At 50.7% G+C, this 16,248-nt stretch overlaps 1 protein-coding gene across 1 annotated transcript in view; it reads left to right on the forward strand.

Moving 5' to 3' along the window:
* The first annotated feature begins 2,206 nt into the window (after positions 1–2,206).
* Positions 2,207–16,248, forward strand: part of NRBP1 (nuclear receptor binding protein 1) — a 30,077-nt gene continuing 16,035 nt past the window's right edge. Inside the window, exons 1-7 of the mRNA XM_018068303.3 lie at positions 2,207–2,378; positions 2,446–2,666; positions 10,591–10,713; positions 11,101–11,202; positions 11,293–11,382; positions 11,862–11,902; positions 12,960–13,054. Of these exons, the coding sequence (XP_017923792.2) occupies positions 2,207–2,378; positions 2,446–2,666; positions 10,591–10,713; positions 11,101–11,202; positions 11,293–11,382; positions 11,862–11,902; positions 12,960–13,054 (844 nt within the window). The remainder of the gene's footprint in view (positions 2,379–2,445; positions 2,667–10,590; positions 10,714–11,100; positions 11,203–11,292; positions 11,383–11,861; positions 11,903–12,959; positions 13,055–16,248) is intronic.

Raw genomic sequence — 16,248 nt, forward strand, 5'->3', positions numbered from 1 at the left:
CGCCTGCCGCAGGCCGGTGTCGCGGCCAGCTGTTGCTGCTGTGGAGCAGGGAGTGGCTCGCGTTTCGTGGATCTTTGCTTCTGGGAATGGTGAAGAGCAGTAGCTGCATAGTCCTTGGTGCTTGCTGGGGAGCGTGGACAGTACTTGCTGCCGAGGCTTATCAGCTTTTGAATCCTTGCTTTTGGTTTGCTTGGGCTTCTGCAGTGAGGATAAAGCACAGTCAGCTCACACAGGCTCGTTTCTTGATCTGTCCTACTTGCCCCCACTGCTCGGTGCTTGTGCTGGCAGTGTGCACTGTGAAGGCACAAGGAGATTAGATCGTGTTGTTTGGGACCTCTCCCTTTTTCCGCTCGTTGCTGGGTCCTGTTTTTCTTCCTGGGGGCTGTCTGCACAAACTGGTTGCTGCTCTGTGCTGGCGCAGTGCCCCTGCCCTGGCTGGGCAGGCTGTGCAGCCCTGGCAGGTGCTGACAGCCAGACAACGCGTTGCGGCACAAGTGCTGAGCACGGGCGTTTGTCTGCTTTGTCCCTCGCTGCAGACACGGGCAGTGCAAACGCTGGTGGTGGTTAGAGTCATTTGTTCTGGTGTGAATTTGGAGGTCAAAGTAAGGTCAGGGATTCCCCACAGTTCTTCACCTTTGCTTGCTGAGAGCTATCATGGTTTGGGTTAACATGAGCCAAGCCCTGGCATGGTGGGGTCAGAATGTACCTTTTCTGGTGGGGCTGTGCAGATTAGTTACAAGGAGAGGGTGTCAATGTGAAGCTCTGGTGCTGCCCTCCACAATATATTCCTTACCTGAAGTGCTTTATCTTGTGCTCTGTGCCGAACTGGCACATGTTGGAGACCAAAGCTGGTTTGTTTGTGTCGTCCTTTCAGTGTGTTTTATCTGGTACTGATCATTTTGACACAGAAAGAGAAATTTCCTTCCAGGCTTTTCTGTGCTCTCCTACATGTCAAGTAAGATTTGAGAGGCTCAAGTATTTTCTTTGGATTTGACTTCCCCCCTCTGCAGACAGATTAGGACCCAGACACAAGAAATTCATTGAAATTTCAGCGTGGCTAAATGACTGGCTTGTGGCTTCAGGCTGCCATAGAGATCCGAGCTCTGCTCCACCCCGCAGGTTGAGGGATGGGTGCCAGGGACATTGTTGTTGGGTGATCTGGGTGAGCTCGGGGCTGCTGCTCACCAGTGAGGGCTGCACCAACTGCTCTCTGACAGGGAGTGAGTAACACACATTGCTGTGACCCTGCACTGAAATCCTGGTGTATCTCAGGATTTCACATGTGAATCTGTGGCTCGATGAGCCCCGAGCTTGCGGAGAGGCTTTTGTTCCCTGAACCGTGTGACATCAGACTCTCTTTGCCATCTTCAGCATTTGGACTGATCTGCTCCCCAGAGTAAATTCTCCCACTGCTGTTGTCCTAGCATGAAATTTATTTGAATAACAGCTTTACTTTCTGAGCATCCCAGAGCAAAGTGCCCCTTGTCCTGGGGAGGTGTGACGACTCCATCTGCACTGGTTTTTCTGGTCAGCGCAGCACATGGGCAGGCTTTTACTTGATACCCCTTGTAGGGAGGGGGTGGAAAAGGGAGGTGCTGACCTCTCCTCGGTGATGCAATCCTGATCCTTTATCATGGCAGTATCTCCTGAATGCTGGGTTAGGTGGCACCGTGGAAGCAAGGAGATGTGATAACTGTGGAGTGGAATGGGCGGAGTGACTGTGTGCTGCCTGTGCTCTGCTGCTCCCCAGGTACTCATTCCTGCTTTGCTCTGAGCACCGTGCTTGGATGTGCACTTGGGAATGCAGTGGCCTGGTCTCACTTTTAAAAAAAATAGACTATATTTTGCTAGCCATCGACTGTGATGACCTCGCTGCAGCAGAGGTGGGGCTGTGCAGGCAGTGCAGAGAGGGCCCGTGAGCCGTGGGGAGCGAGCTGCCTGTGAGCCGGGGAGTGTCGGTGCCTGTTTACCCAAACGAGCAGATTTCGGCGGGACGGTGCCCCCGCTGCCGGTCCCGGGCACGGAACGGTCTTGGAGCGGCAGGACGGCCTGCGCTGGCCGTGCCGGCCCCGCACGTCCCGGCCGCTTGCTCCTGGTCCGGTGGAAGCGGCCTTAGGCCCTCCCGAGCGCCCCGGGACCGGGACCGTGGACGGGCACCGGGGCGGTGCCGGGTGGGCGGGAACGGGCGGGGCCTGGGGTGCGCCCAATGCCGCCAATGGCAGGTGGCGGGGAGAGTTACATCACCGGCAGTGGGCGCCCATTGGCTGCGGCGCCGCCGCTGCCACGCCCTCGGGCCGTTGTCGGCCCCGGGAAGAGCCCCGGGAAGGGGCGGCCTGGCCGGGCCGAGCGGCAGCGGCCGCAGCCAACTTACGGGCATAGTTTAGCGCCAGCCGCCTGGGCTGAACCGCGTCCTCTAATAAACCTGAAAATACGTGGGTTCCCAAGGGGAGGTGGTGCTGGGCGCAGGTCTGCGCGGGGAGCGGAGCAGCTGGGGCGCGGCACGCAGGAAAGGAACCCGAGGGACTCGGGCGCTGGTCGGCAGCAGTTCGGCCAGAGCAAGCGTGTGCCTGGGCACTGAGAGGGCAAAGCCCATCCTGGGATTCCGAGCCGAATCCCGCTCTGGAATTGTGCCCAGGGCGCAGGTTCCTGTCCTGACACACACACGGGTGAGGCCTTACACGGGGATCTTGTTCCATGGCAGAGGCACAGGGCGAGGCTCCATGGCGCCAGGGCAGGGCGGTCCCAGGGCTGATGGGCTCTCCCAGCCCGTGCTCGCCTGTCTCCCTTCTGGCTGCTCTCCCTGACAAACCATCTCCTCTGTTTCTGTTGTCCCCCTGTGACACTCCATGCCCTTCTTGCAGGCAGCATGCATGCATAACTTATTTTTCTTGGGTTGTCCAAGTATCATCAGAATTATCTGCTGTGCCTCCTGGGAATAGAAACTTCCTAACGGAGCTGAATTGCAGCACCACATTGACAGGTCGGGTTTAGCCTCCTGCAACTGGCTCGTGGAGAACCTGAAACAGAGCTTGGTGCCTGCTGTCCCTGGGAGCTACACAACTCACATGCAACAGTGGCCCAACATAACTGTAGGAAAAGTTGTGCTCTGCTGCAGCAGAATCTTTATTTTTAGCTCAGTGTTATGGTGTTGGGCTTGGCAAGCTCATGTGAGCAGGAGAGTCTCAACCCTTCCCGGGTGGGAATGTCCTGGGTGTGACAGCTGCCTATTGACCACATTTCTTTCTGTACCTTTTCTACATAGGAAGACACCATGTGACTGCGTGAACCAAGACTTTATAAGAAATACTTTGCTGACATCTTTGTAATGTGCTTTGGTAAATAACCCTTTCAGTGCTGTTGAGGGAATCTGTGTTGCACTGTGGATGTGGGCACAAGTGGGTCCCCTTTTGGGGGTGTGTGTGAGCGTGTCTGTCATAGTGAAGAGGGAAAAGGCTGGACAGGCCTGGGTGGGCCTGGCTGCCCCTTCCACAGGCTCCTTGTGAGGCACAGCCTGGAGTGATGTCGCTCTCCTCAAATGCTGCTGCGCTCCCTAGCACAGAGGGCTTTGTGAGGATGTGAAGTGTGGCACGTGGAGCAGAAAAGGAAGATAATGGGAGAAAGAGCATTGATCTCTGCTTAAATACCTTCACCCTTTCCCAGAGGATATGTCAGGCTGCTCAAGAGCAGCGGGAGAACCTTGTGTCCTTCCCTGGAAACTCACCCTGGTGCTGATTGCACCGTCCTGCGCTGAGAGTGGGCACAGGGATTGTGCTTCTGTCCCACAGGTTCTAAAGCATTGAGGGGATCTTTGGGATGGCTGAAGGTGATGTTTCAGTTCTTGATAGCCATCAGTGACCTCGTGGCTGTCTTGTTCTGTGCCTGATGTGTTATTGACTCTTTTGGAAGCTTGGCTGCTGGAGCACTTCCCATGTTCTGCCCCACTGCAGTGACTGCTGAAATCAGGAGGTTCCTTTCTGCTTCATCCCTGGGGACACACCTCGTGTGTCAGTGTGACTGTGCATGCAGTGGTTGCCATGCTCATTAATTCTTGGTTTTGTCTCTGGAATTTTCCACTGTCAAGTAACTAGATTAAAGCTCAGTCCTTCCAAGCTTCCCTTACAGGGGTGTGTGGACTAGGACAGGGTAATGGAGTTCCATGTGGCCCTGGATGTCATGTCAGGTGCAAAACTTGGGGAGCAGAGTTTGAGGCAGTATGTGCTGTGCCTGTGAGTGTGTCCTAGTCCAATCTTGCTGTTCTTCATTGGGTACTGTTACTGGAAGTTCAGAAAATTAATTCAGGTAGCACCACTGCCATTTGTTTGCTTCTCTTTTCCTATGAAGGATCTGGCTGTCATTTGGATTGGCACTTCCCAGCTATTGATGGCTGGGTGTTACAGCTGGATTTCAGTGCTTGGAAAGAAACTTGCTGAGGTAGTAAAAGATAAGCACCAGTTTGTCTTTTCCTATCACACATCTGAGTTTCTGTGTGTGGGAAAGGGATACATTGTTCCTGGGAAAGGTGGCATTTGAGGTGCTCTGAGTGTTGGGTTCTGCTGCTGGAAGGAAGACGGGCTGCAGAGACTCTCCAAGCAAGCTGGTGCTCGGAGAGCTGCCAGCTCCCTGACAGGCTTTGGCAATGGACCTGGGTTTTTTCCAGCTGATGGAGAAAACTAATGCCATGCTGTAGTTTTTATGGTGTTCCTTGACCATAGGGAAGATACTCAGAAGAGGGAGTTTGTGCAGCCTTTTAACGTTTTTATTGGCTCGTGTGGGGGCTTTCTGGAAGGAACGAACCCTCGGGATGTGCCTGAATGAGCTGAGGGGCACTTAAGGGTGCAGAGGGGACTGAGCCTTTGTCACAGCCCTGTTCTGTCCTTGCTCACAGACTGTGACAGACAGCTGGCACTCGCTCCATGTGGCTGTGGTGGGGAGCAGGGGCGGCTGGCTGCCGCTTTCCCAGCGCTCCCGGGAGGCTGGAGGTGCTGGTCACCCTCTACCGAGGGATGGGGTTCACTCTGCATTCCTTACAGAGCTGTCCTAAAAATACCATGGCCTGTGCAGCAGCACTGAAACCTTCCCTTGTCGGCCCTCTGCCTCTCAGCCCTGCCTCGGGAAGCCCAGGCAGCAATCGTGACAGCTGCCATGGGTTTGGTGGAGCTCAGGCTGGGGAAGTGGGTTTGGTGGGGCTCAGGCTGGGGAAGAGGCTTCCTGCTGGGCCACCAGATGGGAGAGGCCATGTGCTGCTGCTGCCTCTGACTCCATGTCCTGCCTGCGGGGAGCCTGCACGGCAAATCCTGATGGACAGAGGCACAGCCATACCTTAAGTTAGCCATGGGAGCGTGGTGCTTTTACAAGCATCCCACGGCAACATGGATGACAGGAATAGCTGTATCCTGTTTCTACTTATCAGTGTTCAGGAAAAATCCCATTTCAGGTCTTTAGTACCTGTCTCACAGAAGAGCAGGATGGGCTAGAGCAGAATGGGAACAGCTCACTTGGTGTTTATCCTGTCTGGATTGCTTGTTTATTTTGAAGCACCAAGTGAAACTTGGGCTTGCAGTAGGCAATTTGTATTCATTTCTGGTGTCCATTAAATAGATGGGAATGATGCCTGTCTCCCTGTGGGGTATTTGGCACTGGTGGGACCGCACCTCAAATCCTGGGTGCAGTTCTGGGCCCCTCATGACAAGAGAGATATTAAGGGGCTGGAGCGTGGGCAGGGAAGGGAATGCAGCTGGGGAAGGGGCTGGAGCAGCAGGAGCAGCTGAGGGAGCTGGGGGGGCTCAGCCTGGAGAAAAAGAGGCTCAGGGGGGACCTTCTGGCTCTGCAACCCCCTGACAGGAGGGGGAAGCTGGGGGGGTCGGGCTCTGCTGCCAGGGAACAAGGGACAGGATGAGAGGGAACATCCTCAAGCTGTGCCAGGGAAGGGTCAGGTTGGGTATTAGGGAAAATTCCTTCCCTTAAAGTGCTGTCCAGCCCTGGCACAGCTGCCCACGGCAGGGTTGGAGTCCCCATCTCTGGAGGGATTTAAAAGCCATGTGGATGTGGCCCCTGGGGACATGGATTAGTGGTGGCCTTGGCAGTGCTGGGGAAGCAGTTGGACTCGGTGGTCTGAGAGGGCTTTTCCAGCCTCGGTGACTCTGTATCCAGAGCAGTGCTGCTGCTGTCCAGAGCACCTTCACTCCTGTCATACTTTTGTGGGTTTTTTAAGTTGTTGATCTACTGCCTGGGGGGAATTTGTAGTGAGGTCTGTCCTGTGGTGTGTTGTTTAGCCAGAACTGTTCAAGTGCTTTTGGAGAGGCTGGATGGCCACTGGGTGACAGCCTCCGGGGCGGTGGCCTGGCACAGTCTGTGTGACACAGTGCTGTGGCTCAAAACTCATCCTTTTGCTGCAGAGCAGCTGTGGCTCTGGCCTGGGCTCCGTGCAGAATGTCCTGGCTCCCAGTGAGGTCCAGCTCTGTGGGCCAGCGCGGAGCAGGACCAGCGGGAAGCGACAGGGACACGTCCTGCCTGTGCTAAAAAGTGTGTCAGGTTCTGACTCGTCTCTCAGCAGGACATCTCCTGAGCTGGTGCAGGGCAGTGTAGTTACAAGCTCTAACACATGGAGGACTTTTAACCCTCTCTTTAAATGGTCCAGATGTGCCTGTCGGGTTAACAGATGAGCTTCTCGCAGATGTGTTTGATCTTGTTACTTGTCGCAGCATGTTTGGAAGAACCAATTATTATACTGCTGATGGTCACATTGTCTTTTCCTTACACTTTAGTTGCTGTGTGGGTTAGTTTGTACAGCCATGGTAATAGTCAATACGTTCCTTTCCTTGCCACTGTTATATTACAGTGGTTATTTTAATTTTCTTGTCGAATTAACACCTTTCAAGCATTTTGCTACTATAATTGCCAAGGCCAGTGTGTCAGTTTAATTAAAACTTGAAGTAGGATTGCTTCTTTGCTTTGTTGGATTTCTTTTGCTTTTTCCTGCAGTGGATCTGGCATTCTTTATTGTGTTACACTCTGAATTAGCCTCAGATCCCAGAGAGCCCTTTTTGTTCTGTTGCTGATGGTAAATTTGCTGCTTTTTGTTTCCCCACAGCTCAGGCAGAAGCTGAGCTCCACGTGGCCCAGCTGCTGGCTCTGGAGTTCTCTTATCTCTGGTCCCAAGAGTTTGCCAGCTGGTTGGGCAGAGCTTTGATCCCTTTCTCTGGCCTTAACAAGTGGCCAGGGAAACTCATTATCATATTCATGCTACTCTGAACCAGACCTGAGGCTTCTTGTGAGGGTCTGGCCTGATGTGCTGCCACTCCCCATCTCTTCAATGTGCAATTCCATTCCTTACTGATATTTTAGTTATTATGGGCTTTTTTCCAGTTTTTATACCTTTTTTTTCCTAGATTATAAATAATCACTGTCACTTGTGGCTTAGGCTGTGTTTGTTTTTTTGTTTAATTGACAGATTATGTGAACTACAGAATGTCTCTCCAAAAGCCTGTGTTCTTTCAGTGATAGATATCCAGATGTTTGAGAGCTATAGAAAAAATACACCTTGGACAATTGAAATAACTTACCAAAGGGAGATTTAGCTTCCGGATTTTTTCCCCTTAGAGCTCTTATGCCACTTCCCCCATTCCCTTTTAAGTAATTAAATTCACTTGGATTCCTCTTGAGTTTCCTTGCCTCTTGCATACACAGACACAGAGCTGTGTTAGTACCTCTGTGGTGCGGAGCTGCTTCCTTTGCTGTGCTGCAGAAATCCAGGCTAAGCTGGGCTCAGGTCGCTTCTCCCTCAGAGTGTAAAAAGCTGCCTCGTCTGTGGGCTGTCTGGGACAAACACGGGAGCGATACATTATGTCCCTGCTTTCTTGAGGGCTTAGGATTCTGCTTTGCCGACACGGAGAGGGATGTGGAACAGGGATTTGGCAACCTGAACCCAGGAGGAATCAGCTATTGCCTTTCAGTTGTCTGTGCATTTATCCCCTTTTACTCTTCTGCCCAGGCTGTCGAATCTCCTCAGGAACTGAGAATTGCCATCGGTGATGTCAGCTGGGTTTGGTGTCTTGAGTCATATCTGGTGCCCTGGAATATTGCCTATGAGTCATGGAAATAATTTACGCTTGTTGAGCTTGGCCAGAAGTGGGAGATGTGGCAAGTCCACAGCCCCTGGCTGTGTTATCGGGGCAGATTTTGAGTAGCTGCCAGTACTTGAGGACTTAGTTAATCCAGTAAAGCTGGGAGTCTCTCAATAGAGGGCCTTTAACAGTTGGACTCGGGGATTTGGAGGTCTTTTCCAACCTTAATGTTTCTGTGAATAGGCAGCAAGCATGATGAAAGAAGAGAATCCAGAGGGGTGAACGGGCACTGGGTGTCAGTGTGGTTGCTGTTACCTTGTTCCCTGCACTGGCTCACACACACCTGCCTTTCTGCTGTCTGGGGCTTGTTTAAAATTGCTAAAGTTAAAGCCTTTTGTCATTCAGCTTTAGTAAATGTACTGGGCATTTTTATACTGCTATCATCCCTAAGATATTGCTTATACTACGATTTGAAGGAAAAATGTTCTATCCTTAATTATCTCTTTTTCTTTCAGCTTTCTTTAATGATGAAACATAAGAGGCCTGGCCTGGTATTTAGATGTTGGTGTCAGTGTATATGTATACATATGTGTATATATATATATATATATATATATATATATATGTATATATATATATAAAACCCCCCAAGTTTTTAAGATCAATGTGAACATCATATTAAACCAAAACTCAGTTCTTTCAGCCCTCAGTTATGCAGGTGGCTCAGGTGGAAGGGAGCAGGGTAATTCACGTATAGCTGTCATCTCCTGTGATAGTTTTCAATAGTTATTTTCCATAGCTCAGGCTGTCCTTATATAATTATGACCTGTATTCCTTATTCCTGCCTGTGCCCCGCCTTGCAGCTGTTGTGTCACACTCATTTACTGCTCAGTTGCTGGAGAAATCTGCATCACTCTGGTTTTACTGTGCTCAATGTCATTTGTCACTGGAGTGTGTCACCTGCAGTGTCAGAGTATTGAATGTCATCGTGCTTCTTTGGATTCCCCTGGGAGATCATAAAGAGCGTCACTTGTATTGGTGGACTGTCACTCTGTGTTGTTGGGCTGCTGAAGGAGTAGAACGGGGTAGAGCAGTTCAGCTGGAATGATGAAATTGGGTAAATTTGATCATGTGAAAGTGGCTGCCAAGGGAGGAGGGACTTTTGAGGGAGCTCTTATATGTGGTGAGAAGCTTCCAGCAAATGGGATGCTGATGGGGTCGGTCCCTAGCGAGGGAAGAGAAGGTAACAGTATGAGAAGGAAGAGCTGTGAAATGACCAGGACTTAGAGGTGATAGAAGTGGAAGATGAGTCTGGATTTGCCACGCAAATCTCTGTGTTAGCTGTTACCTCATGGGGGAAATTGGATCAGCTGAAAGCTGCCAAGCCTGGTAATGAGCACCAAGGCTGCCAGAGTTCAAGGAGCATTTGGACATTGCTCTCAGGCACACGGTGGGATTCTTGGGGTTGTCCTGTGCAGGGCCAGGAGCTGGACTTCAATGATCCTTGTGGGTCCTTTCCAACTCAGGATATCCGGTGATTCTCTGAAGTGATTCTAGGTGTGTGGCCAGTGGATGGGAACAGTAATTGTTGCTGTTTGACCATTAGAAGGTAAATTCTGCCCTCTTGTCCTCTCTGAGTGCTTTGGGATGGGAATCCAGTTCCATCACCACACATTGCCTGGTGCAGTGGGATGTTCACCATGACTGTGCCTGTCAAAGACATTGCAGAACAGCAAATGCTCTGGATGTTGGAGGAGAGAGCCTGTGCACATCTTTGGATGCTGCAACATATCTGAGGAAAAACAGTGTTATGGAAAAATTTACTGTTGGGAATGTGATTCATCTCAGATCTCTGCAGGTCTTTCAGCATTATGTCCTCTAAAAGCCCTCACCATTCTTGTGCTGGGCTCTAAACCCTCAATCCCCTCCCTTGCCTTGCTGTTCTCCTAGTGCTTATCTTTGTATTTAGTATTGGGTGTGGATGTGCTGGGTCAGAGTTTGCATTTATTAATTAAAGAAATTACTGTAGCAGTTTCCACTGTCATTGATTCCCGTGTCTGTTCTGAACCTGCAGCTTTCCCTTTGTTCCTCTTTGCTTTGATTGAGTTTTTTGTATCATCACCTTTCAGAAGATTCCTCTACGAAGCTGTATCTGAGTTCTTGAGACATTTCTGTATCCCTTTTGTATGGTTGGAGTTTTTTTTTGTGGTGGAATAAACTACAGGTATCCTAAAACATGCAAATCTAACATATTAGATGGGAAAGCAGAACATAGCTTTGCTCCAACACAGCCTTTGTGCACAAGAGGTTTTCTCTCAGGTATGCCCAGGGCTTGCTGCTTACACAGCCTACGGTGGCTCGTTTTGGGTATACCCCATCCTGAGCTACATGTGCACAATCCTGTCCTGGAATGCTCATTTAATTAAAAGTTAATGAGCAGAGTTCATAATTCTCCCATGAGGGTGGCTTGGCAGTGATCTGGTCTTGCTGTCTTGGAGCTCACACCTCTCTCCGTCCTTCCCTCCAGGTGAACCAGCGTAACGTCCCGGGGATCGACAGTGCCTACCTGGCCATGGATACGGAGGAAGGTGTGGAGGTTGTTTGGAATGAAGTTCAGTTTTCTGAGCGGAAGAACTTTAAGCTTCAGGAAGTAAGTTGATGTGCTTCTCAACAGAATGTGGAAACATATCTTGCACCAAGGTGGGATTATGAGTACTGGTGACCTCTTGTGGGGATTATTGGCTGGGTTTGGAGTGCTGTGCTGCTCAAGCATAGCCAATTTGGCTGAAGCCTGGTCTGTCCAGGAAATGTGCTGGAAAACTGTTGTGCTGTTTCCATGGGCTCTTGTATTCATTTGGATTTGGTGATCAAACCATGCTCTGCTGAGGTGCAGTGCAGGAGGAAATGAGATGCCATCTGTCCTTAGTGTAGGAGCTTGACATGTACAGTGCTGTTTAAGGGGACCAAGACCCAAGGAGAAAGAAGGATATGGGTTGATGTGGTCTCTGATGTCTTTGTCTTTCTGTCTGTCTTTAAGGAAAAAGTTAAAGCGGTGTTTGACAACTTAATTCAGCTGGATCATCTGAACATTGTGAAGTTCCACAAATACTGGGCTGATGTGAAGGAGAACAAGGCCAGGGTAAGAGCAGCAAACAGGCTGGTGGGTTTTCGTTGTGTGTTGTGTAGGTAATTAGTGAAGCAGAGGGTAATGACTCACACTGCCCCACAGGTGATCTTCATCACCGAGTACATGTCTTCAGGGAGTTTGAAACAGTTCCTGAAGAAGACAAAGAAAAACCACAAAACTATGAATGAAAAGGTAACTCTTTTTTTCCTGTATGCCCATATTCCCTGAAAACCATCAGCCCTTGGAAAGCTCTTTCAGCAGAGGATCCCTTTGAGAACCTGGTGATAACATGTGCCTCCGTGTCCCTGTGGCCTAGTTCAGCTACAAATTCTCTGAAACAGCAGTTCTGTGCTGGTTCTTTGCTGCCAGCAGCTCTGCAGCTTCATACATGTGGTGTGACAGGCATGTCCCTCTCCATGGGCCCTAACAGGAAAGAGGGAAGGTGTCTGTGTGGGGGAGGACTCAGGAGGACAGATGTGTTTCTGGACCCATGAGAATATGTAAAAACAAAGCTGAGCATGAGAGAGCTGATCCTTTACACCTGCACTGGGTAAAAGCTCAGGTGCCACAGAATGGAGCGTGTATTCCTGCCTATGAACAGGCTGTTAATCACAGAACTGCAGATCAGCTCCTTATGGGTGATTTTTATCCTTTTCCTCCTGTGTCTGCAGGCCTGGAAGCGATGGTGTACCCAGATCCTCTCTGCTCTCAGGTACGTGGGGTACCTTGGGATCCTGGCAGTTGTGACTCATGTGGTGGGGAGTGCAGGAGTTGAGCATCAGGGAGCTCTCCAGAGTATCCAGCTTTATAACCCGGGTCTCACCACAGCCAGGAGGATGTTGCAGAGATGACAGAGAAATGAAATTCCACGTGAGAGGCCTGAGGAAACCTTCCATAGCATTGGCAGGCTACAGCCCTGTGGCAGGCAGTGGATTCATGGATATTGAGGCATGGTGTTAGATGTGTGTGTGGGTCTGTACATTTCCTGATGATGCAGGTCTTCTGCAGCCGTCTCAGTGCAATGCAGCTGAGTAGAATGTGTTTTGGGTTTTAAAAATTCCTCTCCACCTGAACCAGAGTTGGTGAGTAGCTAATGAGAGCCTTGGAAAAACAATAACCCAGATGGCAGAGCGCAGCTTGCGCTCCATAGACAAAACTCGGGTACCATTTTGTGAAATTACAGCAGTTGGTGCATAGCTGGGGTTCTAATACCCTTTGGGACCTGACTGTCCTCATTTGTGCTGGCTGCTAACTTAAACCCAGGCAGAGTGAGGTGCAAAAACAGGGTGTACCTGGGACCCCAGCAATGAAAAACTTTATTTGTGCCTGCTGGTAGATATGCCCAGTCCTGGGTGTATAGCACTAAGTGCCTCTCTGGTGCTCTGTGAGTAGGGCCAGAATAAGGCTCTGATATTTTTGGTATAAAATTGTAACCCTTTTAGCACCCACCCAGCAGTACTGAGATGGATGAAATAGTTTTTACCTCTGGTACCCTGAGTTTCTTTGGAACTGATCAGAGAAAGGTTTCTTTTTTCTCCCGTGTTCTGGAGATTGATTGTTAGAGACAATTACTCAATATTCCTGATTCTCTCCTGGCTGAAGGCTGATGTACAGTCACTGAATTGTACCACCCCCCACTATTGTAAATCCTTGGCATGTGCCCTTTGCTCTCCTGTTCTCTTCTGATATTGCTTGAGGTGGGGATGGGGTTAAGGGAGGGATTCCAGGCCTTGGCAGTCCTTGACCAGTGCTCTGTTCTGCATGTCCAGCTACCTCCACTCCTGTGATCCCCCCATCATCCACGGAAACCTGACCTGTGACACCATCTTCATCCAGCACAACGGACTGATCAAAATCGGGTCAGGTAAGGCTTGCTGGGGGTGCCCCTGCCTATCAGACAGACTGCCCAGACAGGAAAAGGCTACTCCTTTCCAGGTTCCCTGGCATGATAGGCATGTGTGTACATGTGCACCTCCACATCAGGTATGCCCAAGACCGGGAGTAGAATTCACTGGTGATTGAACCCCTGTCAGGTGCAGGAAGGACTGATGTTAGGTGCCGTTTGCGTTTGAGCCCCTTCCTTAACTTTTTGTCTCAAGGGACTGACCCAGGAAATAATGCTGAAACTTTCAAGTTTTTTAGGCACATTATCCATGGGTTCATCTGCTCCTCAGTCTTTCATGTTAATACACGCAGAGTTCTCTTCCCAGCACTGTGGAGCTCTGGGAGCTGTCTGGGTAGCTCTGCCCACCGAGGCCACACGAGTGCTGCCTGTAGCAACCCACATTTATAATCAAGCTGACAGACTGTGGCTGCAGCAAGTGGCTTGTCTGGGCATCTCACCCAGCATCCTCCCTCCCTTGGACCTGGCTCCAGGCTGCTGAGCTGCCCTGAGCCTGGTTGGCACAGACATGCCCTGCTTAGGCAGCCACACTGTGATGAAATGATTTATTTCATAAATAAGCAGTGATGTTCCTGGCAGTGCAGTGCATCCTTGCATGCTCTGGTTTTTCCACCTTTGCTATGCCCATGTCTCTAAAAATCTGTCTGCAGTTGGGATGTGTTACGTCACACCTTGACGTGACCTTTTAAGGGGCAGCTTTGCTACCTGTTGTTTGACTTCTGCAAGTATTCTCGACCTGAGGAGTGGGTCTTTGCCTTCTCGGAGCCTTTGTCTGTATGGGTTTTGGTTTGATGTGGCAGTGTACTGGGAAGGATGCTCTGCTTCACCTGTCATCCAAAAATAGCCTCTCATCAGCTGCAGGTCTCTGACTTTTCTTCCCATCAAAGAACTCTTGTGTTGTCCCTTTGTTCCAGAACCGGGGTCTCTGTTCTCCATAGCAAACCTCAGATTCTTGCTTGTACCTGGGAAACAGGGTCATGGCAGGAGGCACACTCAGCTCCCAACCTGCCTGTAAACTTGGGGACTTGCTCTTTGCACAGGCTGATGTCATCATGGGATTCACTTTATTGTCTTTTCCTGACTTTGTCCAGGTGGAAGAGATTTCCAAGAGTGTGTACATCTGGTACCTGTATGCTGGCAAATACAGCTGGCTCCTGGCATTCAGTTCAGGCTGTTGATGGGAAGTCTGCTGTAGACTTGAGGACACAAGAAGTCCTCTTTTTCTAGCTTAGTTTAGAAGTATCATCCAGGTGCCCTTGTTCTGCGGGGCAGCCGGTGCTGTGTGCAAAGCCAAACCCATGGAGCTGGTGTTGGAGCCACGGCTTTCACCAGAGGGGGGTCCTACAGGTCAGACGAGCCATTCGCAGAGCGTGCGGCTCCAGCGGTGCCGTTCAGAGGCGGCCTAGAAGGAAGATGGCTCTTTGGGTGTGGGGCACAAATGGTGGCCTCAGCACAGTTACACCTTTGCTCCCTGCAGTTCCACAGAGCTTTGGTTCTATCAGGCATGGTGGGAAGGACACGGCAGTCATCCCAGTGGGCTCATGCCAGGAGTAGCTGGTGTCTGTGGTCACAACTGCAGGATGTGCTGGAGTGTGACTGTGCAGCAGCAGTGCTCAGGCTCAGCTGTTCCTGAGCAAACCCCTCTGTTCCACAGCTTTGGGCTGCCTGGTTTGCCTCACGTTCAGAAGTGAAGTGATTTATCTGGGAGATTCTGGTTTCCTAAATAAAAAAGGAAGTGAGCGCGACTGGACTTGTGGTCAGAAGAGGAATCCTCCAGATGGTAAAGCTGTATTTCCAGTGGAGGCTGAAATCAGAGTTGGCAGTGTTGCAGGATGTATTCCTATTCCTGCAGTGCCCACCCAACCAGGAAAGGCAAAGCTATGTCCCCAGGAATGGTGGTTGTGTTGGAACTTGAGCCTTCCTCTCCAGCTCTGCTGCCTGTGCAGTGCCAGACAGGCTGGGTTCACGTTAGAGCCCTGGAGCAACAGTCACTCCAGGGTCACTGATGATGCCCGGCCCACGTTTGCTGCTTCCTATCCTTGTTCTGTACAGCTGGCTGGTATCTGAGCACTTCCCTGTGTTTGCTTAAAAGCAGTGGGGCAGTAGTTCCCATGGATTTATGGGGAACAAGGATTCAGTGCACTATGATCTGCGCTTTGGTGCTCTGTCCCCAGCACCCTGCTGGCCACTGCTCCCAGAGCTGCTCTCCCCTTGGCTTTGGCAAAGAGAGAATACTTGCTGAATACAGGGCACAAACCTGGGCTAAGGGAGCTGCTGGTGTGCACTGCAGGACATCCTGCTGTCTTGGAGGGGAAGGCAGTGCCAGGAGAGCAGTGTTGTGTCGGAAATGATTGGTACTGGTTCCTGTGACACCTGTTCAGGTGTGGGAGCAGGCCTTTGCTCCTTGCTGCTCCCTGGGATGCAGGAGCACGTGTGCTGGCTGGACTGCTCACTGTTTCTCTGTTCTGCATGTAAATCTCTGTGTGCTGAGGGTCAGCTATGGAAGAAAAAGGGAGTGGGAAGGAGGGTGGATTTTGAATACTGCTTAAATGCAAAACCCATCCGTAATCCATTCATTTACTAACCTTTTTTTTCCAGTGCCATAAAGTGCAGAGTTAATAGATTTAAAGAGGGAAAGTTTCAAATGAGTGGGGAGCATTGGAGAACTTGTGATGAGAATAGGAAAGACACCTACGGCTCTTAAACTTGCCACTGGTGTTCCCAGAGACTGGAATGTTCCAGCTGCTTTGTGGAGCTGTGGTCAGATGAAAACATTCCTTGTGAGAGGTCCAGGTTGTGTCCTGTGTACTCTTCCCCAGAACCCGTATGCAACACCATGGTACCTCTGTGAGTATCTGTGCTGTCTCGCGAGGGGACATGCTGCCAGGTGTGTTCCTGGGACAGCTGCTGGTGCTCTGAGTGGGAGGAGAACACCTGTTCAGACAGGGTGTCCAGTGCTGCTGCCTGCTTGTGTTGGCATTGCTGGGAGGTGTTCCTGGAATTCTCACTGTCTGTGTAAGAACCATTCGCAGGTGAAAGAAGCGATGGGTTTGAATTAAAAATCCTTTTTGGCAGCTCTTGGAGTGCCCCAGCAGATGGGAGGCTCAAACTGGAGAGTCTCAGACGCAGCAATGCGTCAGCATGTGCTGAGTTAG

Source organism: Manacus vitellinus, unplaced genomic scaffold, assembly GCF_001715985.3.
Source record: "Manacus vitellinus isolate BGI_N305 unplaced genomic scaffold, ASM171598v3 scaffold_135_pilon, whole genome shotgun sequence".
NCBI lineage: Eukaryota > Metazoa > Chordata > Aves > Passeriformes > Pipridae > Manacus > Manacus vitellinus.